This window comes from Astatotilapia calliptera, chromosome 11 (assembly GCF_964374335.1).
Source record: "Astatotilapia calliptera chromosome 11, fAstCal68.1, whole genome shotgun sequence".
Classification (NCBI taxonomy): Eukaryota; Metazoa; Chordata; class Actinopteri; order Cichliformes; family Cichlidae; genus Astatotilapia; species Astatotilapia calliptera.
The window spans coordinates 19,748,003-19,773,325 of NC_137432.1; the positions used below are offsets into that span (position 1 = coordinate 19,748,003).

At 39.2% G+C, this 25,323-nt stretch overlaps 2 protein-coding genes across 7 annotated transcripts in view; one reads left to right on the top strand and one right to left on the bottom strand.

The window, feature by feature from the left end:
* Window positions 1-5,380: 5,380 nt before the first annotated feature.
* On the top strand, window positions 5,381-15,773 carry LOC113032455 (retinoic acid receptor RXR-beta-A-like). Of its 5 annotated transcripts, none has more exons than XM_026185384.2 (12): window positions 5,381-5,720; window positions 8,246-8,439; window positions 9,366-9,519; window positions 9,736-9,915; window positions 10,232-10,285; window positions 12,316-12,476; window positions 12,604-12,733; window positions 13,454-13,580; window positions 13,695-13,736; window positions 13,826-13,917; window positions 14,006-14,111; window positions 14,206-15,773. In XM_026185384.2, exons 2-12 carry the CDS (start codon window positions 8,299-8,301, stop codon window positions 14,351-14,353), a joined length of 1,335 nt encoding a protein of 444 aa, XP_026041169.1. In that variant the 5' UTR covers window positions 5,381-5,720; window positions 8,246-8,298; the 3' UTR covers window positions 14,354-15,773. The 5 variants fall into 5 exon arrangements, with proteins under 5 accessions (XP_026041169.1, XP_026041168.1, XP_026041171.1 ...); XM_026185383.2 differs by having other exon boundaries at window positions 5,551-5,729; XM_026185385.2 differs by lacking the exon at window positions 5,381-5,720 and adding an exon at window positions 5,792-5,933.
* Window positions 15,774-17,686: 1,913 nt separating this feature from the next.
* fhod3b (formin homology 2 domain containing 3b) overlaps window positions 17,687-25,323 on the bottom strand; it is an 89,653-nt gene continuing 82,016 nt past the window's right edge. For both annotated transcript variants that reach the window (XM_080307946.1, XM_080307945.1), the window contains 9 exons: window positions 24,853-25,011; window positions 24,380-24,562; window positions 23,763-23,882; window positions 22,729-22,890; window positions 22,436-22,626; window positions 21,661-21,853; window positions 19,621-19,807; window positions 18,431-18,592; window positions 17,687-18,265 (listed from right to left, as the gene is read on the bottom strand). In XM_080307946.1, the coding sequence (XP_080164072.1) occupies window positions 18,183-18,265; window positions 18,431-18,592; window positions 19,621-19,807; window positions 21,661-21,853; window positions 22,436-22,626; window positions 22,729-22,890; window positions 23,763-23,882; window positions 24,380-24,562; window positions 24,853-25,011 (1,440 nt within the window). In that variant the 3' untranslated portion in view covers window positions 17,687-18,182. The remainder of the gene's footprint in view (window positions 18,266-18,430; window positions 18,593-19,620; window positions 19,808-21,660; window positions 21,854-22,435; window positions 22,627-22,728; window positions 22,891-23,762; window positions 23,883-24,379; window positions 24,563-24,852; window positions 25,012-25,323) is intronic.

The following is a 25,323-nucleotide window of genomic DNA, read 5'->3' on the forward strand; positions in this document are numbered from 1 at the left end:
ACAGCACTGCCATAATCCCTTTGAGGTCCTTCTCCTGGTAACCAGTTCTGGTAACAGCTAGACGTTGACCTAATCCAGAACCAAAAATTAAATTGAACAGTGTAGCGTAGACCCAGCCACACATAGGATGATGTAGCATTCTTTGCCTTTTGAGCAACCTGGTCCTGTATGTTTTTGGTCTTAATGTCAACAAGATCAAAATAATGTTTCCTGCAGTAACTCAGAGCTTCAATCCATGTCATGTTTTCTTGAATTAATATCATGTTTCCTTCTGGAAGAAAACGTGAAGAGAATTACTTAATTGCATAATATGCAATGCAAAACAAAATCAAAGATGTGAAATTTTAAACATACCTGGGTGCAAATTTTGACTGATTACACTGGCCGTTACGATTGAGGAATGTGTGGTGTTCTGGGCTAAAGTCCCTATGTATGCTGTAGTGTTTGGGGTTGAAGTCTCTATGTATGCTGTAGTGTTTGGGGTTGAAGTCCCTATGTATGCTGTAGTGTTTGGGGTTGAAGTCCCTATGTATGCTGTAGTGTTTGGGGTTGAAGTCCCTATGTATGCTGTAGTGTTTGGGGTTGAAGTCCCTATGTATGCTGTAGTGTTTGGAGTTGAAGTCTCTATGTATGCTGTAGTGTTTGGGGTTGAAGTCTCTATGTATGCTGTAGTGTTTGGGGTTGAAGTCTCTATGTATGCTGTAGTGTTTGGGGTTGAAGTCCCTATGTATGCTGTAGTGTTTGGAGTTGAAGTCTCTATGTATGCTGTAGTGTTTGGGGTTGAAGTCTCTATGTATGCTGTAGTGTTTGGGGTTGAAGTCCCTATGTATGCTGTAGTGTTTGGAGTTGAAGTCTCTATGTATGCTGTAGTGTTTGGGGTTGAAGTCTCTATGTATGCTGTAGTGTTTGGGGTTGAAGTCCCTATGTATGCTGTAGTGTTTGGGGTTGAAGTCTCTATGTATGCTGTAGTGTTTGGGGTTGAAGTCTCTATGTATGCTGTAGTGTTTGGGGTTGAAGTCTCTATGTATGCTGTAGTGTTTGGGGTTGAAGTCTCTATGTATGCTGTAGTGTTTGGGGTTGAAGTCCCTATGTATGCTGTAGTGTTTGGGGTTGAAGTCCCTATGTATGCTGTAGTGTTTGGGGTTGAAGTCCCTATGTATGCTGTAGTGTTTGGGGTTGAAGTCCCTATGTATGCTGTAGTGTTTGGGGTTGAAGTCTCTATGTATGCTGTAGTGTTTGGGGTTGAAATCCCTATGTATGCTGTAGTGTTCTGGAGTGAAGTCCCTATGTGTGCTGTAATGTTTGGGGTTGAAGTCCCTATGTATGCTGTAGTGTTCTGGGCTGAAGTCTCTATGTATGCTGTAGTGTTCTGGAGTGAAGTCCCTATGTGTGCAGTAGTGTTTGGGGTTGAAGTCTCTATGTATGCTGTAGTGTTCTGGGCTGAAGTCCCTATGTATGTTGTAGTGTTTGGGGTTGAAGTCCCTATGTATGCTGTAGTGTTTGGGGTTGAAGTCCCTATGTATGCTGTAGTGTTCTGGGCTGAAGTCCCTATGTATGTTGTAGTGTTTGGGGTTGAAGTCCCTATGTATGCTGTAGTGTTTGGGGTTGAAGTCCCTATGTATGCTGTAGTGTTTGGGGTTGAAGTCTCTATGTATGCTGTAGTGTTTGGGGCTGAAGTCCCTATGTATGCTGTAGTGTTTGGGGTTGAAGTCTCTATGTATGCTGTAGTGTTTGGGGTTGAAGTCTCTATGTATGCTGTAGTGTTTGGGGTTGAAGTCCCTATGTATGCTGTAGTGTTCGGGGTTGAAGTCTCTATGTATGCTGTAGTGTTTGGGGTTGAAGTCTCTATGTATGCTGTAGTGTTTGGGGTTGAAGTCCCTATGTATGCTGTAGTGTTTGGGGTTGAAGTCTCTATGTATGCTGTAGTGTTCTGGGCTGAAGTCCCTATGTATGCTGTAGTGTTTGGGGTTGAAGTCCTGATGTATGCTGTAGTGTTTGGGGTTGAAGTCTCTATGTATGCTGTAGTGTTTGGGGTTGAAGTCTCTATGTATGCTGTAGTGTTTGGGGTTGAAGTCCCTATGTATGCTGTAGTGTTCTGGGCTGAAGTCCCTATGTATGCTGTAGTGTTTGGGGTTGAAGTCTCTATGTATGCTGTAGTGTTCTGGGCTGAAGTCCCTATGTATGCTGTAGTGTTTGGGGTTGAAGTCTCTATGTATGCTGTAGTGTTTGGGGTTGAAGTCTCTATGTATGCTGTAGTGTTTGGGGTTGAAGTCTCTATGTATGCTGTAGTGTTTGGGGTTGAAGTCCCTATGTATGCTGTAGTGTTTGGGGTTGAAGTCCCTATGTATGCTGTAGTGTTTGGGGTTGAAGTCTCTATGTATGCTGTAGTGTTCTGGGCTGAAGTCCCTATGTATGCTGTAGTGTTTGGGGTTGAAGTCTCTATGTATGTTGTAGTGTTTGGGGTTGAAGTCCCTATGTATGCTGTAGTGTTTGGGGTTGAAGTCTCTATGTATGCTGTAGTGTTCTGGGCTGAAGTCCCTATGTATGCTGTAGTGTTTGGGGTTGAAGTCCTGATGTATGCTGTAGTGTTTGGGGTTGAAGTCTCTATGTATGCTGTAGTGTTTGGGGTTGAAGTCTCTATGTATGCTGTAGTGTTTGGGGTTGAAGTCTCTATGTATGCTGTAGTGTTTGGGGTTGAAGTCCCTATGTATGCTGTAGTGTTTGGGGTTGAAGTCCCTATGTATGCTGTAGTGTTTGGGGTTGAAGTCCCTATGTATGCTGTAGTGTTTGGGGTTGAAGTCTCTATGTATGTTGTAGTGTTTGGGGTTGAAGTCCCTATGTATGCTGTAGTGTTTGGGGTTGAAGTCTCTATGTATGTTGTAGTGTTTGGGGTTGAAGTCTCTATGTATGTTGTAGTGTTTGGGGTTGAAGTCCCTATGTATGTTGTAGTGTTTGGGGTTGAAGTCCCTATGTATGCTGTAGTGTTTGGGGTTGAAGTCTCTATGTATGTTGTAGTGTTTGGGGTTGAAGTCTCTATGTATGCTGTAGTGTTCTGGAGTGAAGTCCCTATGTATGCTGTAGTGTTTGGGGTTGAAGTCTCTATGTATGCTGTAGTGTTCTGGGCTGAAGTCTCTTTCTGTATTGTTGAGATCTGGGCTGAAATTCCTCCCGGGGTTTTTAATATAGAGTCACCACCTGTAGTTAAATTCACAGTAGTTGCAGGAGGTGGCTGTGTCAAAGATGACATTTCTGTAGTTGTACTTTGGAGATGAGTACTTGATGTAGGTGACATAAACTCTGTGGTATTTGGTGTTCTCACTCCACCTGCAGCTGTTCCTTCTGTTGTGGTAATGGTGCTTGACTGTTTGGTAGCAGCAGCTGCAATCAAATTAATTTGAAGTACATTTGTCTCAATTACAGGTCACTGTCTATTGTGAATGGCAGTGTTGAAAATGATTTCCCTGATGTAAAAGTGAGTAATGAGTGGACAGATATAGATTGTTGTGTCTTGTGTAATAGAAAACAAAAAGTTATAATATAATTTTGCTGACATAGTAAATACATACAATTTATAAATAAATAACACAAACTTACCCCCATGGCAAACAAAATTGAGTTGGTTACTGCAGCTTTGCTTATTCCACTTCCCATTATCTTGAAATACTGCAGCAACACAATCCTGATTTGGAAGATAGCTGGGCTGAGAAGCTCTCCAGAAACGAAAAGATGAGTTACTTCCATCCGACCATTTCCAGGGATCTTTGAACAGCCCAATCCAGACAGTTTGTGATGCAGACACGCTGAGCACTGCCATATTCTCTGCTTCAGAGTGTATGCTAACTAGATCAGATGGCAAGCCCCTGCAATGACTCTGAGCATCCCACCACGATTTGGACTCATTAACAAAAATGAAATCACCAGTATGTGTCCCTGTAATGTAATTAAATGTATTATTATTAGTATTATTGTTATTATTGATCTCTGAAATAAATTATTGTAATTTTACTTACCTTGACAAACAAACTTTCTTAGAACTCCACAGGCACTGACAAACCACCCACCAAATTGATCCAATGCTGCACATTCTTCTTGATTATTCGTTATTACTTCTCCTGATTTCCACTTAAAAAAATCTGTTAATTGACCAGGCAAAGACCAATGCCACATCCACACAGCTCCGATCTCCAGTCCTATCCAAGTGTTTTCAGTTATATTTGAAGCTAAAGAAATCAGATTATTCATATCTTCTAAGTTGTAAATTGTTGCTAAATCAGTGTACATATCTCTGCAATAACTCTTGGCTTGTGTGTAGTTCTCAGTGAGAGTAATATGGTGAAAGTCTGAAGATCCCAGTGTGAAAAAGCAAAAAACTGTGGAAGTACAGAAAAAATATTTCTTTTTCATCATGTTATGTTTAATCAAACGTTATATAGCTAAATTTATATAAATTGTAAATACAAATGTATCATACTAACCTGACAAAAAAGTCAAATAAGCAGCAGAGGTCCTTTTCATCGTGGTTAGTCTATTGTTTTCAGTCATGATGACAAACTGCAAAGCAACAAGCCAAAAGATGTTACACATATAATACTGCTCACCATATTGCTCTGTTCTGATCAGCTGCTGCTCCTATAAGGTGCAAGCAGTTTCAGGCAGCACAGTGTTTGCAGGAGGAATGCCACCTGGCTTGTTAACAGCCACCTTCTCACCAACTAACAAAAAGCAAAGCAGTTTTTCAAGTTTATTTTGATTGCCTGCATACTGTAGGCCATATGAGTTTTCTTGTTTGTTGAGATGAATTTATATGAGAATATTCACCAGGTAGGTCTAGAATGCAGGTGTCAATGTCTAGTTGTTCTAACTGAAATAAAACAAATTTGTTTTGCTTGTAAAATGTCCTGCAAATGGTACAAAATAAACTGAACCTCAGCTTTTGAGGTTTTAGGAGGCAGTGCAACTAATTCATGAGAACAAAAGTGCAAGTCATTCTCCAGCCCAGGAGAAAAAACGTTGGACAAAAATGGTCTTTAGAAGAACAGAACACTGTGTTCAATATTTTGAATAGTGGAAAATATTACTGCACAAATAAATCACTGGTGCAAGAACAAGTTGTGCAATACTGTATATACCCCTTCCTTCTGTCAAAGGGAAAACATTCCAACTCTTTTTGTAGGTGTGGCTGTTTAAAACAGCTTGCTCAGATTCTTAAATAATAGCATGCCATAATTGGGCTACGCGAAAACACACACAGTTTCTGGCTGAATTTACTACTGTTTACTTACATTTTTGTTTACCACTCCCCCTATCATACCCAAAACAATCACTCGCTTGTATTTGTGCAGGTATGAAATGTTCAGTGTTTCTTGAACGCATCACGGATGGCCTTTTGATGTCGTGTATTTTTGGAGCGTAGTGTGCTGAATTTGATAACAGTATATATTGAGAAGATAGATATTATTTAAACTCAAATACTGCATACAATTGTGACGCGATAATCGCCAACCAAATTAGCTGTGATTAAATACTAAATCAAGCTGAACCTCTGCAGCGGGGGTGTCATATGACGGTGCTGTTATGGGTGGTCCCGTGGGACATTTTGGCTCAAGTCGATTGTAGCACTGAGCCATCATGGCCTGTAAACAACAACAGCTTCTGACCGAAGCAAACTGTGTCTGAGACTCGGCCTTTATCTAGAAGTGATTCTCAACAATGCTTCGAAGGTGTGTCTGGTATGTAATTCCAATCTTCCAACAACCATGAGGTAGTTGTGAACAGTCGCTTCCTTGGGGTATTACCCCTGAATCTAGCATCGAGCTAATGTTGGCTATATTAGCCGTAAATTAAGCTAACAAGCTAATCTTAGCAAATGCAGGTCGAGCGGATTCATTTGCGGACTGTCGATTATTATGCAACATTTTTAGATGCGAAACAAGGTCTGTTTGCTATATCCCAGTTTTACAAAAAACTACAGAAGGTAGTATCACTTAGACGTGTGAAAACCAAAGCTAATGTTTGCTAATGTTGTTGTATAGCATGGATCTTTGAAGCCGAAGATTTGCAGCTAACGAGCTATCGATAAAGGCAAACTCCGACATTGTGTATTTGTCGTAATTAGTTAGGCGTTGTAGTTTTTACAGAATACGGACAATGTATTTGCTTTTTGTTCTAGTAAGGTCTGGTATGTACTTAATAGTGACTCGGCGGTAGCGCTGCTGCGTACCTTTAGCAACATTTTGGCAAACATGAAACGCTAACGCACACTGATTAATGTAAGCAAATATTTGTACGTACAAACATTACCTGCCACGAGAATTATTTCCCTTTTATTTGTCCAGTTTTTTGAGGAGGGGTGATTTGCTTGTTTGTTTGTTTTTTTGGGGGGGGAAGATTTTTGAGTTCAACTTAGCTAAATAAACGGACCTTTTTATGTTCAGTGATTTATGGTTATAGATTTGTACGTGGCCAGCTAACTCTATGGGCAGAAATCTGTGCCATCAGAAACTAAATTTGAATAAGTTAAATTTGAATTTGAATTGCTCAGATTGAATCTGAATTGTAACTTGAATAAATGCTTTTGAAAATTGAATTTGAATTAGTCTAATTTGAAATTGAATTTATAGTTTGAAAATGATCATCACTAAATTGAAATTGCATTTTATATTTTGAAAATTAATTGATTTGCTTTGAAACGGCATTTTATCCTTTAAAAATTCAGCTCTCGAATAATTTCAGATTCACTTCTCACCATTCAGTTTTCAGGTCTACAATTCAATTTCAGTTCCAAAATTCAGTTTTTTGAAACTTACATCCGGTTCCGGTTCAAGAGCAGATTAATAGAACTACGTTTTACTAGCGGACCGAAAGTGTTACTGACGGGAATCTACAGCGTCTTGAGCTTGTCAAACATAGTAATGGAGCAGTATGTTTAAAAAAAAAAAAAAAAAAAAAATCTAATTAAGCATGCACTCAGTACCCTAAGAATTATTATGGTAGTTAAACACAGTGATAGTTTTATATCATATTATATCACTTCAAACAGAGGTGATCCAGTAATGCTGCACTAATGAATTAGACTAACTATTCACTTTAGCTAAAGAGTTGGGATACTGTGTAAGACATAAATAAAGCTAAAATACAAAGGTTTGGACACCGTTTTGCATGTTTCCCTACTGTAGGGGTCTCTGCAAGCATACAGAGGGGGTACTCTGAGAGGGTACAAGATGACAACTTTGGAATTCTACTAGAAACAGTCGATCATATTTGTTTGTCAAAGCTGAATCCAGGGCAAACTACGCTAAATTAGCGTTTTTAGCTAGCAGCTACAATAAGCATAAAAGTTACCTTACGGCAATCATTTGTTAACATGAAGCTTGTTCTTATACATGTAATACATTTATTACCAACCTGAGAGTTCATCCACTGGTCATTCGATATGACGAATGACTTCTGAAGTCTTAATTCAGCTCAAGACGCTGTAGATTCCCGTCAGTAACACTTTCGGTCCGCTAGTAAAACGTAGTTCTATTAATCTGCTCTTTAACCGGAACCGGATGTAAGTTCCAAAAAACTGAATTTTGGAACTGAAATTGAATTGTAGACCTGAAACTGAATGGTGAGAAGTGAATCTGAAATTATTCGAGAGCTGAATTTTTAAAGGATAAAATGCAGTTTCAAAGCAAATCAATTCATTTTCAAAATATAAAATTCAATTTCAATTTAGTGATGATCATTTTCAAACCATAAATTCAATTTCAAATTAGACTAATTCAAATTCAGTTTTCAAAAGCATTTATTCAAGTTACAATTCAGATTCAATCTGAGCAATTCAAATTTAATTTATTCAAATTTAGTTTCTGATGGCACAGATTTCTGTCCATATAACTCACTTATGGAAAATTGGTTTCTCTGCCACTTAATGCAATCGCAGCTATAAGACTTCCACTACTTTATTTCTGAAATGGGAGAAATAATGATGTAATCTTGGCAAACTCTCAACACTTGAGAACTGAAAGACACCAAATGTGTAATGATTAACAAAATACACCCCCCCCCCCCCCCTCGTTTTTTCCTTTTTCTTTTTTTTTTTTTTGAGAAGTTGCAACCAAATCATGTTTGGCAACTTTAGCTCAAAATAATAATTGTCAAAGTCAGTCTCTGTTATCTTTTAATCAAGATCGATCAGAAAGGTTTCCATAGCTTATTATATTCCTTTTTTTATTTTTTTTTATTTTTTTATCACTTTCAGATTGATATCCTTCGAACGGGACGTTTTTCTTTTCAGCGGGCAGCTTACAAGCCATGTCCTCACAGCAACCTAACAGCTCAGCCTCCAACAGCCCCACCAGCATCTTAGGATCTCCGTTTTCAGTCATCAGTCCCTCACTTAACTCCCCAGTGGTGCCACACTCTCTGGGATTTGGACCCATCAGCAACAGTCAGGTAATTCATATGCATGAAGGTGTATGTATTGTACTGATGTCACAGTGCACTTAACTCTTATTTTTAATTTTGTAGCCTGAGAGCCATGATGCTTGTTTAAACTGGGCCGAATATACACAGCCACTTAAGGTACACTGTAGTGGGGAAAAAACAAACACTTTACTGACTATTTACATTACTCCACTTATAGAGGCAGGCATTTTTGAATAATGGCTCCTAACAGAAGGCGTTGTAAGCAAAAATTGTCACAGTTAGTGCTAATAACAAAAGGGCATTTGATTATGAAAATATTTCTGTATTTATGTGAAAAAATGAAAATAACTAAGAAATAGTGTCTGTCATAAGCTGTGTAGGATGCACCGCTGGATATTGCAGAGTAAAAGTTGTTAAATCAGTAGCTGTGACTCTTAGTATTTCGCTGTTCACATGACTTATGCCATATTATGTGGAAAAATCAGAACAACATAAGATACCTTAATTAGTAGATATACATGAATAGGTGATGGTGAGAAACTCAAAGTTATAGTGTGAACTCAAAATTTGGAGGTTTTTAGTGTAGCACATGATCAATTTCATCTAGAAACAGCCATCAGGTTTTTGTCATCCATTTGGGGTATACGTGTTTTTTTCCCAGTGACCAGAGCTAAATATCCACACTAATTATCCCAGTTTAAATGCACTCACAAAAGTAAGAATGAGTCTCGTATCAATTTGCCTTCTTGTGGATATAATTTAGATATTTGAAGATATTTTTGAAGGAATAAACAGTGTTTTTTGTTTTGTTTTTGGGTTTTTTCTTTGCCTAATTTTGACAGCCCTAGCCTCCGGTTATTCAAATTGGTGGAAAATACTGTCTGGCCATTACATACAAATAATGACATTGTTACATTGTTTCCCTTGTTTTATTTGGTTGCAATCGTACCCAGATTTCATCGTCAGCGCCTATATCAGGGATGCACTCTGTCAGCAGCTCAGAAGACATCAAGCCTCCGTTTGGCCTGAGGCCCATGCAGGCTCACAGCCCGGGAATAATGTTGTCTCAGAAACGACTGTGTGTCATCTGTGGGGACCGCTCTTCTGGTGAGTGAACTTAATCAGCACAAGGTAAAGGACAGAAGTGAAACATCAGCCAACGAATATTTCAACCCATGATAACACTTTCATGTAGTGGATCTTACTTATTACGAATGATAGCAAAAAGTTTCCCCAACTCATACATGCAGGTTGATGTTGTCTTCCTTCCAGTCTTCTCATTGGGCCGTAACGTTCGTCTCCCCCCCCCCCCTTATGTTACAGGCAAGCACTATGGAGTGTACAGCTGTGAGGGTTGCAAAGGTTTCTTTAAACGAACTGTGCGAAAAGACCTGAGTTACACCTGCAGAGATAACAAAGAGTGCCTGGTTGACAAACGCCAGCGCAATCGCTGCCAGTACTGCCGCTACCAGAAGTGCCTGGCCATGGGAATGAAGAGGGAAGGTATGCAAAGTATTAGAATATTGCCGTAGAGAACTTGTTTGGCAGTCAGACGGTTTAGCAACGCGTTTTGTTCTGACTTGTCTTACATGTAACTGTACCCACAGTGATAAGTCAAAATGTTGTATGTTAGCGGTAAAAAAAAAAAACTAGCTGTGAATTAAAATTTCATGAAGTTATTAATTATACAGAGTTAAGCCTAAATAAAACAGTTTAAGTAAATGTGGACTATTGATAACATACATTAGGACAGACAGGTTTGTTGGGGCTGGTGCAACTAACCTGTCTCCAATTCAAATCTTTCTCCATCTTTCACTAGCAATCAAACTTGTAAAGGACATAACAGAAGATGGAAAAGTTGAAGGATGGATGAGTATGACATTGAATTCTTGAGGATACTGTATTTTAATGTCACATGGAGAATTAGAAATTGTTAGAAATGCAAAGTTCATGACATTTGTGTGTGAATTTGACCTGAGAATGATGGAATGATGGAGAGTGATGACTGCCAAATGTAGTATGTGGCACGTATGTGGTCTAATAAACAGTAATCCAAGGAGTTCTAATTTTGGTTGCTGTTAAGGGCACAGATCGGATTCGTATAGCTGCAGTTTTCAGTGTCTGATTGCCTAGTGATAATGGCAGATTATCCCTCAGTGTCAGCATTTTAAGAAGAGTCCTGGCTTGTGTTGCTTATACTGCTTCAAAATTACTTAAGTTTTAAGTAATATAATACCAATACAACAATTCATAGTCAGTTTTGAAAATTCTGGAAAAATGGGGCGGGAGGAAGAGCATGTGTGAAAACCTTCAAATTAACTTGCACGGCTGCTTGACTGCTTTAAATAGAGAAAGATTATTTTGAGTTGGTCCAAAACATTTTTTTTGTTTTTGGGTTCAAAGGCTTGTATTTGTATGTTTATGCTTAGCTTCATTCTTGTGCTACATAAACCACTCTCTACTGAGTGAGCTTCCACTGGTGAACATCCACACAGATATTATATAGAGTCGAGTTCTGATTTGACCCTAAGGTTCTGAGCAGAAAACCCTAATTTAGTTATAGTTTGAACTTGATTGAACATCTGGTTGTACACATTAATACACAACAGTAGATAATTGTGTTTCATTTCCACTGTAAATTAGATCCAGTGAACTTGTCTTCATCTTTAAAACATGATGTCTAACCAGATTCTTTACTTTAGCTTTGAACACTGTGAGTCATATTCTTCAGCATGCACTAAAAACAAATATGTAGCACCGCGTTGTTTAATTTTTGCAATGTGACTAAAAGAAAATTAAGCATGTCTCAGACTGATGCTGAAAATCTAGTTCATGCATTTATTATATGTAGGCTGGGCTATTGTTATTCATTATCCTCATCTCACACTAAATACTCCCAGAAAGGCCTCAAGTAATTCCAAAACACAGCAGTGTGAGTGCTAACTGGGACTAAAAATATTTCTCTCATATTAATTTTCTTCATTGCCTTCTTGTCGAATCCAGAATTGAATTTAAAATCCTTCTCATATACAAAGTTTTGAATGATCATTTCCCATCATATACTGCCCCACCCTGGGGTTTCTGAAAGTAAAATGGGAGACAGAGCTTCAGCTATCAGGCCCCTCTACTGTAAAACCAGCTCCCAGTTTGTACTGGGGAGACAAATGCCTATTCTTTTAAGATTAGATTTAAAACTTTGCTTTTTGATCAAGTTTATAGCTGGGGCTAGAACCCTCTCTTAGTTATGCTGCAGTAGGCTTAGGCTGCTGGGGAATTTGGGCCCTGAACCTTTCTTCTTTTCACTTTGTGTGTTTATACATCACTGTTGCATTTAGAGGTTTCAACCAGCAGCAGTAATTATTAAACTGTGGCTCCCTCCCACGGTGTGGCTTCTTTGCTTTCTCCCTCTGCTCCCTTTTCTTTGTCCTCAACCCGCACTTTGGTGCCTCCGCTCACCCCCAACCAGTCGCAGCAGGTGGCTGCCCCTCCATGAAGCTGGTTGTGCCAAAGGATTACTTCCTTTTAAAAAGGAGTTTTTCCTTCCCAGTGTCACCAAGGGCTTGCTCATAGGGGGTCGACTGATTCTTTGGGTTTCCTTTGTAATACTGTAGGGTCTTTACCCTACAGTATAAAGAGCCTTGATGCGACTGTTGTTTTGATTTAGTACTATATAAATAAGATAAAGTAAAATTCAATTGAATTTTGGGTCCCACCACTCAGTTAAAATTGATAACAATTCACTACATTAAAAGTCATATACATCTATATTGCTCTTACTAAGTTTTGTCTGTATAGCAGACTTTCTCAGTGCATCAGAAAATGATTGCACATAGTCAGAACACTTTGCATTTTAACTCTTACAAGCATCATTGATGGTCTGTTTGTGTGTTTTGTGTGATGCAGCGGTACAAGAGGAACGACAGAGGAACCGAGAGCGGGAAGGCGAGCTGGAATTCAGTGTTGGAGTGAATGACGAGATGCCTGTGGAGAAGATCTTGGAGGCAGAGACGGCTGTGGAGCAAAAGACTGAGCTTCACTCAGACGGAGGCTCTGCAGGAAACTCGGTGAGTGGTTGGAACGTAAATGCATTTACATGGCAGCACTATAAACAGAGTGATAGCTATGTTTATTAAGATGAAAGCTTAATCAATGCTTCCAGTAATTTTAGTGTCTTTTTTTGTTTTGTTTCAGCCACATGATGCTGTTAGCAACATCTGTCAGACTGCAGACAAACAGCTGTTTGCCCTGGTGGAGTGGGCAAAGAGAATCCCTCATTTCTCTGAACTGCCCCTTGATGATCAGGTCATCCTTCTGCGTGCAGGTATGAACAAGCACACACAAGTGATCTGATCAGCTTTGATGTTATAAGTTTATCAAAGGCACCATACAGTATTCTTCTGAAGTGGCCAAATATGTCCTTTTATGCTGGTTATTGTAATTCTTAACATACAGTTACATTGCTATCTAAGTTATTGTTGTTTGGAGCCGTTTAATTATATTTGTGTACTTGAATACTCTATAAATTGCATACCTTGCAAAAAATTGCAAAATCGCAATAAATTGCATACCCTATAAAACTAAGCAGTGCTAAGAATTAGTGTACGAGAATGTCTAGTAAAAACAAAGTGTAGAGGAAACTTAAAAGGCTGTGAGTGAATGACCACATTTCTGCCCAATTTTGCTGAAATGTTTTAGAAAATATTTTTGAAGTAGTGACTGTTCCTAACTCCAGTTGTTATGTGTCTGGTGATTCCCCAGAAGGGTTTTTTGCCCAGAAAGGAAAGTGGCAATAACAACTTTTTTTTTTTTTTTTTTTTTTTTTCCCCCCCCCCATACGGAAAGTGGTTCAGAACCCTGAGGACATAAATCTCACAGCAGCGGGGATGGTGTATACAGTTGCACTAAACTGTCTTTGTATTATTGCCTACAACTTAAGGGAGAAAGGACTCTGAGACACATGAGTCTTTGTTTTAAATGTCATGATGAATTAAAATCTTATTGCTTTTTACATATCTGTGTGTAAATGGACTTAATTTCTCAGGGTGGAATGAGCTTCTTATCGCCTCGTTCTCCCATCGTTCCATTCCGTTGAAGGATGGAGTTCTTCTTGCCTCTGAGCTACAGCGCGATAACGCACACAGTGCAGGAGTTGGAGCCATTTTTGACAGGTACATTGATGGAAGTAAAGAATTGCCAGGATACAAACATATAAGCTGCACTTGACTGCAATGATTTGTGTTATAAAAACGTATTGTCTAATTTGACTTTTGTTTTTGATACAGAGAAAGTGTGCAGAGCGCAGAGGTCGGCGCCATATTTGATAGGTACATTTCCTCTTGTTGTTCAGAGTGTCTTACACAGTGTAGGCTCAGTGTTTTTGTTTAATGCTTTGAAACCTTGCATTCTTTCTCAGAGTTCTCACTGAGCTGGTCAATAAGATGAGAGATATGCAAATGGATAAAATAGAGCTGGGCTGCCTTCGAGCCATTGTCCTGTTTAACCCAGGTACTTAACATGGAAGAAATTAGAAACATTTAACTATTTCTTCAAAAAATGTTTTGGGCTTTTTTAATTTTCTGCAATTTTCATGTAGATGCTAAAGGGCTCTCCAACACCGGTGAGGTGGAGCTCCTCAGAGAAAAGGTCTATGCATCATTGGAAGCTTACTGCAAACAGAAATATCCAGAGCAGCAAGGAAGGTAATGGTCCTCTGCTGTAACAGTCTTTGTTGTAGTCCTGTCTCGTACATTTTGATCTTGTTAAGTGAGATGATGTCCTCTCTGTTCCCTGCAGGTTTGCTAAGCTCCTCCTTCGACTGCCAGCACTGCGATCTATTGGCTTGAAGTGCTTGGAGCATCTTTTCTTCTTCAAGCTGATCGGTGACACACCTATTGACACTTTCCTAATGGAAATGCTTGAAGCTCCCCATCAGTTGTCTTAGATAAGAAGCGTGTACTGTGGTTAGATAGCTGAAGCCTGGGCAGCGGGCGTGGGACTGGAGTGGCACTTTAAGTTCTTTGAAGATTTGTCGATTTGTCTCACTGCTGTCTGCGTTACACTTCTTTTAGTGCGGCACAGATTTGCGCTTTAGACCAAACCCAAGGCTTGGCATGATCTACAAGCTGGTGCTATATGTTTAATTAACTTCATGTGTAACTATGGGTAAACACAAGTATCTTTTGAAAATATAAACATTTACATATTTCCCTCACAGGATAAACTATAATTTGGATATACATTTTTGTATAAACTTTTTAGACACCTCAGATTTTAAGATTGTTGTTTCTCCAAATGATGGGATACATGAGAGGACGGCAACCAGATTCTTTTCTTAACGCGTTAACGACGCACCCTTTTTATAAATTTACACTCAACTCAGATCTAAAAGTGCATTATTGTACCAAACGACAGCTTTGAGTTTACTTGTATCCATTGCACATGATAAAATCCAGCAGTGACCCTGAGACAGAAGACAAGTGAGCAGTTGAAACTGTCAGGCCAGACTCGTACTGCTCATCAGGGTCAGCTTTATGTGTCTCATATACATATATATGCAGAGTATTGTTTACTTTGCCATTTAAAAGAATAATTATGTTGGGGTTAATGATTAGACTTTTCTGCACATTTGCAACGTGCTGTTTCTAAACCATACATTTAACAAATGCCTGACCTCTGAATGGTCAAGTGTTTGTCTTTTGGTGCTATTTCAGAGATGATTATTGGCGCAGATGCACACCAAACCACAAACCTATGAATATATGCAAAGCTAAAAATTCATTTGTCAATCTTTGTTTAAAATGTAGCAATACAAAATGTTAAACTAGGTAAGCCTGTCAGTTTTTCAGGGGTTTTACAAAGAAAATTATGTCCTGTGGAAAGGGAAGACTCCATTTTGTAATTTATCTTCACAAATCTAAGGTACTGTGCAAAAGTAATTGTTCAGGGACAGTGTATATTGATAAATTTGAACTATGATCAGGAAATACAAATTCTATAATTCTTATTTACCCTTTTTTCTGTTTTCAGCTAGTATAAAGCAGAACGTGTCTTGGGTTGCACTGGATTTGCTGAGACAGTTTCGGCTTCTTTTTTTTTTCTTCTTCTTTTTTGAATGCTTGTTTTTCCTACCTATCCTCATCATCGTGATGTCTCTGCATTTTATTGCAAGCAAACAATAATCGCATTTAGCTCCATACCACCTGTGAACAGACATGAATTTTAAGTCCAGATGAGTGGGCCGTATGTAAACACCAGCTGTAATGGTAAACGTGTCACTGACATCTGTATGCTCTTGAACATAAAAGTGACTTGAAAAATGGGTTGTGTGGACTAAAAATAAACAGGCTTAAGTTTTTCTTTCACATGCTTTGTCTGGTCTAAACGTGACTTATTTCTGTATTCATAGAAGAAAAGGTGGCAGAAAGAAGTTGATGACAAAAAAAAAATTGCATTTTGCCTTTTTATTGTAGTTGTTACATAGTTTTTGCTGTGGGTATAGATGCAATTGAAGCCTTGGTAGTAAAGCACTTTAGTCCAAGTTCCACAGTGATGTTATGGCACAGGCAGCAGTGTGTGATGGGCTAATGATAAAAATATAAGTGCAATTAAATCAAAGGCTTCCATCTGGATTTTACTGGAGTAACTGGTAAAGCCGATCGCTGGGTGTTCATGTTACAGTCTGAAGTGAAAATCCTACAGCTCTTAGAACCAAAGTGAAACCACCTCCTGGATTAAGCAGAAGTGTCACTTTCTTTTAAAACCATGCATGGCTTGGTTTTCTTAAATTATATTTTGAATAACACTGCTTTTAGTCTATAATACACTATTCTACACATGGAGCAAAAAAAAAAAAAGACAGTTATGACATGTACATCTGTTTACAACATTCCCCTGTATTGCTTCAAACATGTTTTTGCTCTTGAAAAGTCAGTACAACCCGGGAAACGCACTGAGCTCCCAGCTCCTCCTGTAACTGCAGTTTTACTAAGTGGCATGCTACACATCGAGTCTAAGGTGCTGAAAAGGTTCCAGTCAATTCAAAACAAAATAAAAATGGAGTGCTCATTTGATTTCTTTTTTTTATGCAGATTTATCACAATGCGCTAAATTATTTTCTCAATGGCTATGTTTCCATCACAGTGAAAATTAAAAGTGAATAGAGATCATTATGAATTCAGTCAAGGCCATTCCAAATTGATTAACAGCACGTGGACCTCTAAAATATTCAGTTCAGTACAGATTTTGATGTTTTAAAAAGTCTATAAATTAAAAAAATTTATGTGCTTCCTAACTAATAATTATAAATGTGCCCCCTGATGGTTTGCATTCATTGAGAATTACTACACTATGAATGGAGTGAACCTAAATGAATCTTACAATAAGGCAACAGGATAACAGCTAATGTGCATAGCCAATCCTTAAGTTGTCATAAATATGTTAAAGCTATCTTCATAAACTACTTGATCCAAGACATAGCATGGAACCAAAAAAAGTAATTCTGCCATGACAAGTTTAAAAACACTGGTTAAAAATAAATCACAGCTCAAGAATGATCTACACTGCAATATTAACCTCTGCTCCCTCCCTGCCCCACAGACCGCACATCTGTAGCAACATTTTCGTTATTATATGTCCCTGAAAACATCTTAATAAATAGCTGTCTCTGAAAGGCACTCTGAAATGTGCAGCTCATAGTCTCTACAAAATAAAACGAAATAAACTCTGTGAAGATTGCTCACTTGTACTTCACCTCACTCCAGCTGTTCATCGGTGAGAATAGATCACGACGGTGACGATGCGACTTCAGTTCAAACTATAAATGTTTGCATCGTTAGCATTAGTCTGAAACTAGTGGGATTGCCAGTCAAACCTGTAACGGAGCTGTTGGCAATCGCCTTTCTCTCTTCATATCAACTTTAAAAAATATCTGCGCCGTTTCTCTGATGAATTCCTTCTTATTTAGTAAACTAATGCACGCTTGCCTTGGATATGTTGACTTTGATTAAATATTTAAAAACTGTGCTACTGCTGAATTGCTGGTTAACTGCTGAGTATGTTCTCAGATTCAGATGTCTGAATGGTTAATCAGTGTCAAGGATCTCACTTTCCTTTGAGACCCAACTTTTACATCCAGTGCAATTGTTCCTTATTTGAGCACCTTCTTGAGCAAAACGAAACACAAAACTACCACAGTAGTATATAACAAAATAACCCTCTGCACAAGGCCATCTATTCAATAGATGAAATGTCTTTTTTGTCACGAAAGCTCCTGGGCTGAAACTAAACCCAAACACATTTATTTGAACTGATTTTCTAGCCCTCTCAATTCACTGAAGGCCACGGGGATTAAACTGCCAACTGTTTTGACTCCCTCGGCCTTAAAAAAACCAAACATTTCTGCAGGTGTTTGTATGCAATATCACATTGAAAGCATAACTGTGATGAAGCCTTATGAAAGCAAATCATGTGTAAACTGTGTTTAACCGGCAAGGGCAAAGCTTAGTGGTTTTAATGCAGCACGCCGTTTCTGCTCCCTCTGCCCATCAGTTCAGGAATAAAATCCTGTTCTCCCTTCTCTTTCGTTAGGAAGCACTTGGTCAAGTCCAGACATACAAAGATGAGATCAACTCATCAAAGCTGGGGTTGGGGAGGGGGATTTTAGTGCCAAACCGGAGCAGAGTAGGTTGACGGGTTGGGTCTTTATGTCCTTATGGGGGGTTTGGGGCAGTGAAAGGGCTTCCAGATAGCGTGGTGTCCCATGGGGGTCCAGCTCACACTTGCATCTCCGAACCATTAGACAAGCCAAGAGCGTTTGCCTCCTCTGTTGTCAAACCATTCCTCAGTGTCCTCCTCACTGTGCACACAAGAGGAAAATTCAGAGTGGAAACATAATCGCCTATCATGGAAAAATGTTTTGTTTTTTTGCATTATATGAGTTTACATATGGAGCTGATTGGAGCTTTCTGCTCTGTGTATGATAAGAAATGAGGCAGCTCGCCCAATATTTGACACCACTCACATGATTTTCGATTGGCTCGGGATCGTCTCCTCTCCCGCGGCTGCGTCCGCTGGCTGGGCCCCTGAGTGGCTGACCTGACAATCCTCTCCATGATCTCGTCTGCTGTGTCATCTGTGCAGTTTACTGGGTCGTCGTTGGCAGAGCACCATGGGGCAACACGACCTAAAACAACACAGTTAAAATGGGTAAGCGAAACGTCTGATGGTACCAAGGTAATAGCATCTCATAATATTCTTTAAAGGGCTAAGTCATTTAGTTAAACTACAAGCAGGCTTAACGACAGACTTGATAACCTGTAATTGTAGTTATTTCTGAATTCAATTAACTAAACTTGAGGCATCTGGCTCTGTAAATCTCAGAAATAGCATGTCTGAGCAGATATTTGAACTCAGTAGCATTACCTTGGCCTGTAGTACTAATGCAAATTGTTTTTGATAGTACTTTTAGTTTGCATGCTTACTTTCAGCAAATGTTGCTACAACATTTAGCAACATCTTGTAAACAGGATGTCATAATAGGCCCTTGAAAAGCCTTCAGCTGGCATTTTGGATCAGCTGAAGTAAACGTAAAACAGGAAGATTTTCTGCTCCTCTTTTATGTCACACTCACATTCCTCCCACAACCCTCCCTCAGCCTGGTTTTACCAGTTTATTTGTGTTAAAAAAAAAAGTCTTCGTCCTCCATATGCTTTGTCACTGAGGATCACCAAATAATTTTGTATTCCTCTCCTTAATTTTGTAGTCTGTGCCATGTAATATAAAGCCCCTTCACTATTGTGAATTGGTCTTATGTAAATAACATTTATTTGTAAAATCCAAAACTTAACTAAAGATTCATGGATGACCATTCCCTGCTATAATGTCTCCCCCCTATAACTGAATTGCTGCTTACTGCCTTGAAATGACTGATTAAAAATGAACTGAAAAATAATAATAAGCCATCTGCCTTGACTGGTTGGGGTGAGCAGAGGCACCAAAGTGGTGTATAAACATAGAGATTGAAGAGATTTGCTGCTACATTGCTAAATAGTCCTAATTAAACTTAGGTTTTAGGTAGAATTCCTTCAATAAAGATGAAACAACTGTTACTGTGTTTGACTTGAATAATGCAAATCTAGTTTTCTGGATGGCAGTGGTAAAAATAAGGAAATATTTAAAAGTGTAAAAGCACAACACGTAAAGGAGAAGAACCTCTGGTGCTACTGGCTCTGGTGCGTGTTCGAAGGCCCGGCACTGTGGATGATCCACTCTCTCCACTCTGCAGGCTACTTTTTAGGACGGCCTTCATGTTCTCGTGTTCTGCTGCATCTTCGGCACTCTGGACACTCTGAGGCTGACTCTCCGGTTTGTCTGAAGGGGCTCCACCAAATTTACCACTCTACAGCAACAGACGGGCACATGAGATTGTGTTAGCAGTATAATGTGACTCAACTCCACGCTCTGAGACCTTTTACGTATGAAAGTCGTCACACAGGTAAACCTTTACAGGAGCAGTTAGGCATTTCAAACACTCCACCCACAACTCTGAGATACAATCTTTTTTCTCCCTCAAGACTGGTTCTTGAAACAATGCTGACATGCCGGGTTCAAGAATTTCATTATATTTCACCTGAGTATTTGTGAGTTGTTGAAGTTAGATTCAATCAACAGAACATATCATGCAGTCACTTCTTTCTGTCCATCGAGTTTCCTCATCCACGCTCGGTCTCTCTTACACACACAGCCTGTCAGTGTCACAATCGACTCTGTTTTTCCTGATGTTACAACACTTGGTGTTTTCCAAAGTTACAACAGCGTGTCTAAAAAGACAGGGTTAAATGCAAACACCCATGCACTTGTCTGCAAACACAATTACCTCACTATCATTGTCATCTTCACTCTATGGAAAAAAAATAGTAAAAATTACATTTTTGCAGACTTTAAAATAATAGTATAAGTTTTTATATACGAGTTTTAAGATAAGACAGTGGTGCAGTCTTGTCACCTAATTTTTAGGAAGAAAGCAAATACCAGAAGTCCTTAAATATTTAAACACGTTCTTTTTAATACCTGCATTTTCGTGAGACTTTCATCTCCTAGAACAGGAATGCCAAACTCATTTTACATCTTGGGCCATAATTAAGCCCCCTTTTATCTTAAGTGAGCCAGACTGGTGGAAATACCCTTTCTGTCAGTGTAAAGTAGTTTAACTGTGCATTTAATTGCTGAGATATGTCAATACAAGAAAAAGAAATGCAGTGTTAATATCTCAGTTTTTCAACATGATGAAGAAATGCTGTTGTGGTTATTGAAAGAAATGAGTCAGGATGACTCTTTGGGCTTAAATTGTACAGAATAAATATATAAAATTACAGACAATTCTGGTAGCTCAGTATTAAGTGGAATGATTTGCTAATTCACAGAAAATGCCCTGTTTTACTTATTTATTCTACTGCTGACACATTGTGAAATAAAATAGAAATGTCTATAGTAGATAAAATTACTATAGACTTCCCTGTCATGGTTTCCTGTCAACTTTTTATCAATTACTTTCTTACTGCAGCATGAATGGCTTTGGTCTGAGGTGTTTATCAGTAGGAAAAGCTGTACAAGTCCTAAAAATACAGTTAAAAGTCTAAAAACTTATTCCATCCTTTACATTTGACAAATATGTCCAACGGGTCGGATTGGATCGTCTGCCGGGCTGATTCTGGGCCCCGGGCCTTATGTTTCATACCCCTGTCGTACACCATAAAATCATCACTGCAGATTCAAGCTGTGCAGCCCAGAGGAGCATATTTGACTGAATTTCTTTGTAGGAGTGTGAGCTGAGGAGTGGGCCATCCAGAAATCCAGAGTTTGAATTCTCACACAGTGATTGAATTAGGGACCTTTTGAAGAGCGGGTGTTCTTGCCAGAGCCCGCTGTTGAGTCTGCTCTGACAGTCCGGGGGATTTTAATCATGCGGTGAGGTGTTTGCTCTGGCTTTTCTTAGCTGGCTCCAGCTACAGAATAGGATACACTAAAAACAATTCACTGATTGTTGTTACAGAAACCTATACATGTGAATACCAAGGAGCTATACCGATGTCCTTACAAATGCCGCATTTGGCGCTTTAACCAGATTAAGGATATAAGCAGCGTCTAGGGATGGGCCGTATTGTTTCTCAGAAATCAGAAAGCTCAAACTAAACAAAGACGAGGTTTATGAAATGGAAAAATGTGCGTGTAGGTCGGCTGAAGACGACTTACATCTGTTATCATTTTTCCCCTGGTCTTGTTCCTCTCTCGGTGGTTGGCCCTCTTCTGTTTCTGCTGCAGCACGCGCTCTCTTGTCGTGCGATATTCTAGAGCAAATTCGCTCAGTATCTTGCTAAAGCGGTGTATGCTGACGTCACGTACTGCATACACCGGATGGCCCAAGAACAGCAGGAAAGCATGAAACCTGGAGAAGAGTAGAGCGCCAATGCATCATTAAACATGCTTTATCATTAACGAGAATTCAAAATCTGATTACACAGTTATATTTCTAAGATATAAAAATTCTGGAAAATGCGTAAGGAAAGCTTTAATGTGTAAAGGATTATCACTGCAAAAACTCAAAATCTTACCAAGTATATTTGTCTTATTTCTAGTCAAAATTATCTCATTACACTTAAAATAAGACACAATCAGCTACAGGGCAACATTTCAGTAAGCTAAAGGAACTTGTTTCAAGACAGTGAATCTTGAAACTAGAGAAAAACTAGAGATTTTTCACTTGTTCCATTGGCAGATTTTTTCACTTAATACAAGATATTTTAGCTTAAAATAAGTGAAAAAATCTGCCAATGGAACAAGTGAAAAATCTCTAGTTTTTCTCTAGTTTCAAGATTCACTGTCTTGAAACAAGTTCCTTTAGCTTACTGAAATGTTGCCCTGTAGCTGATTGTGTCTTATTTTAAGTGTAATGAGATAATTTTGACTAGAAATAAGACAAATATACTTGGTAAGATTTTGAGTTTTTGCAGTGTACATGTGAATGCACCTGTTGATAATTCTTCGATGTACAATCTTGAGTATGATGATCCTCTCTGCACAGTCTTTGAGGAAGTCGGACATTTTTTGTTTCAACGCTGGTTTCATCTCATGTTTTGCAATGACTTTCAGGTGATCCCATGATGCTTTGCACCTTCTCTCCATCTGGGCCAGATTGTCTTGAAGCTGGTCAAAGTCCACCTAACAACCAAGACAGACTTGAGGTGATGTGGCATTGGCATTTATGTCTACTAACAACAAACTATTTTAGATTAGTTGTTAAAGTGAAATTTTAAACGGAACCTTGGTCAAGCGGGTAACAGCGCCAATCTCAGAGTAGAGATCAGTACTGTCTGGAAACTTCTCAACCACGATGGAGCAGGCGTGGTGCAGCAGAGATTGCTTATGAACTGTATCCTTCACCTCAGGGACCTTCTCCAAATAGTTCAGCTCAAAGCCTTTAGCCTAGAGATATATGCAAACACAGGAGCACTCTCAGAGTGTGGGATGGAAACAATGGTCTAAAATTAAAATCAAATGCTGCTACTCTAGGACCAAAACTGCAGTGAACTTCCTCTTTGGCAGAGTCAGGGAAAAAAAAGGGAGTTGAAAAGAGCTAAGAGTAGATACGTAGATTCATTAGACTGAAACTACACTCTATTTCAGGGCTGACTGATTATTCTGCTCGCCACAGCGAAGCTAAAAAGCCAGAATGAAAGACATAATCCTAATCCTAACGGGATCTCCCCTTGTTCTCCTGCCAGCTTTAAATGGCTTACTGCAAAATATAAACGTGGCCATTATTTACGGTAACTGCCTGTTTTGATGTTGATGACTTATGTTTCCCCTTTGCATGTTTGGCTCGCATATCCCAGAGGTTCATTCATAAATACACTTACTCACAGCTGCATACACACCGAGGCACACGCAAGGGCAAAGAAACACAGATGACAAAGTGAGACAAAAACAAAACAAATGAGGGAAAAAAACAGAGACACATATGCAGGTTCACACATAAAAAGGCCAGACAGAAAGAAATTCTCAGAAATCCCAAAACCTTCCCTCCCCTTTTCTCTTTTTCACACACACACACACACACACACACACACACACACACACACACACACACACACACACACACACACACACAGAGAAAGGACCAGGTTTAGCAGAGGCCTTGACAAGTGTTTTTACTGTAGAAGGACAGTATCTGGTGCAGTCAGGCACGCAGAACTCTTGCCAAATCAATAGGCTGTCAGAGGAGGTGGGGGGTGAGGAGCACTGCAGAAAATGTACAAAGCGAGTAAACGCTACAAACGACTTGGAGGTTTACTTACATTGGAGCCATTGAGAAAGTTGCCAATGGCAAGTAACGTGGTCAAAATGTATCTGAGTGTCTTATTTTTTTCCAGCTGATCCATTCCTTCCTTCAAGTCCTGCAAAGGCTCTGCCACTTCCTAAAAGAGCAGGAAAATACAGTCATGAAGCACATGACACATCCCTGCATGCCTATTTTTTTTCCAGTGAAGTCTGTTCTTCTCTCATCATACAGATGTACCCCATATAGGAAAAACAAATCTTGTTTAAACTATTCACTGTATATAAAAGGCGGATGAAGTTTGTGGACGTCAAAAGTGAAGATAGTTTGAAAGTGCCTCAAACCTGCATTCTTTCTAGTGGCCAGCAGGGGGAGACCACTGGGTGCAAAAGGAAGTACAGTTGTACTGAAGTCTACTGGAAAGCTGTTGCTAAGCCAAGATAATCACCAACTGGCTGTAGCTTCATATTTACAGATTTCGTGCGATAATTGCTCATATTTCACTAACTAATCGCAAGCATATTTCCTAATATATCCTTTTTAATTCACAAAATTAAATTTTATTATAAGAAAATTAGAAGCAAAAATGAGATATAATGCACTTTTGCTACTGCTACAGGCATGATTGATTCTGACCTTCTCAATAATTTCATAGTCCATCTTGAATGCCCACAGCTGCAGGCGAGCAGACAGCTCTGTGATGGAGGAGAGGGTGAGAAGGAACTGTTCAGCGCTGCCCAGGGGGATAGCAGGGTTGACCAGCTGAGCTTCCTGGATCTTTTGCTTCTCCTCCTCTGTGGGGATCATTGTGAGTATTTTCTAGTGGCAGGAAGAGAAAAGTTGGGGAGAAGGTGGGAAAACAGGCGTATAATACCATTTAAACACATTGATTTTTTTGTTTTGTTTTGTTTTTTTTACTGTAAATCAGAGTAAATAAAAGAGAAGATTCAATTCAAAATTGCATGAAAACAACTCGAAATCAAGCTGATGATCACAATATATCTTAGCATCTCTGTATTCTGATAAGCTGGGGAGTTAAGATGAGTGGGAGAGAGAGGAAGAGTCCATAGGTGTGCGTCATAAGGCAGAACCTTATTAAAAAGACTTACCTCGATGCCTTCTTTGTTTAGTGCGTACTCATCAAAGTTGAGAATGGCAGTCTTGATTGTGCGGGGAGGAGGTAAGACAGTCAAACCGATGTTTATAGCATTGCTGCGCTTTGAGTCCAGGACTATGATCTCTTGCCGTTTGCCATCAACAGCTGCTTTCTACAAGATACAGAATATTACCAGTGTGTAAGAAGTTTGCAAAAATGTATCCAACACATCAACCTTGGTAGAAAAACCTCAGTTATAATTATTTTTTCTTTTTCCTGATTCCCTGTGTGGTCTGTGCTTAAAAGACTTGGAGGTCTACATGGCAGTGTTTCTTGGTGTTACAGTACATGTTTCTTAAAATGTCACAGCTTTCTGCACTTGAAGGCATTATTTTAGAACATATTTTAGTTTCCGGAGCAGGGTTGGCCCCTGAACCTACAGATTTTTGAATCAGTGGATCCTGTAATAACTCTGAAGATTTAA

Coding starts and splice junctions, on each gene's coding strand:
- LOC113032455 (XM_026185384.2), top strand. CDS start 8,299: ATGTCCTCACAGCAACCTAACAGCTCAGCCTCCAACAGCCCCACCAGC. Junction 10,286..12,315: donor AAAAGTTGAAGGATGGATGA/GTATGACATTGA, acceptor TGTGTGATGCAG/CGGTACAAGAGGAACGACAG. Junction 12,477..12,603: donor GAGGCTCTGCAGGAAACTCG/GTGAGTGGTTGG, acceptor GTTTTGTTTCAG/CCACATGATGCTGTTAGCAA.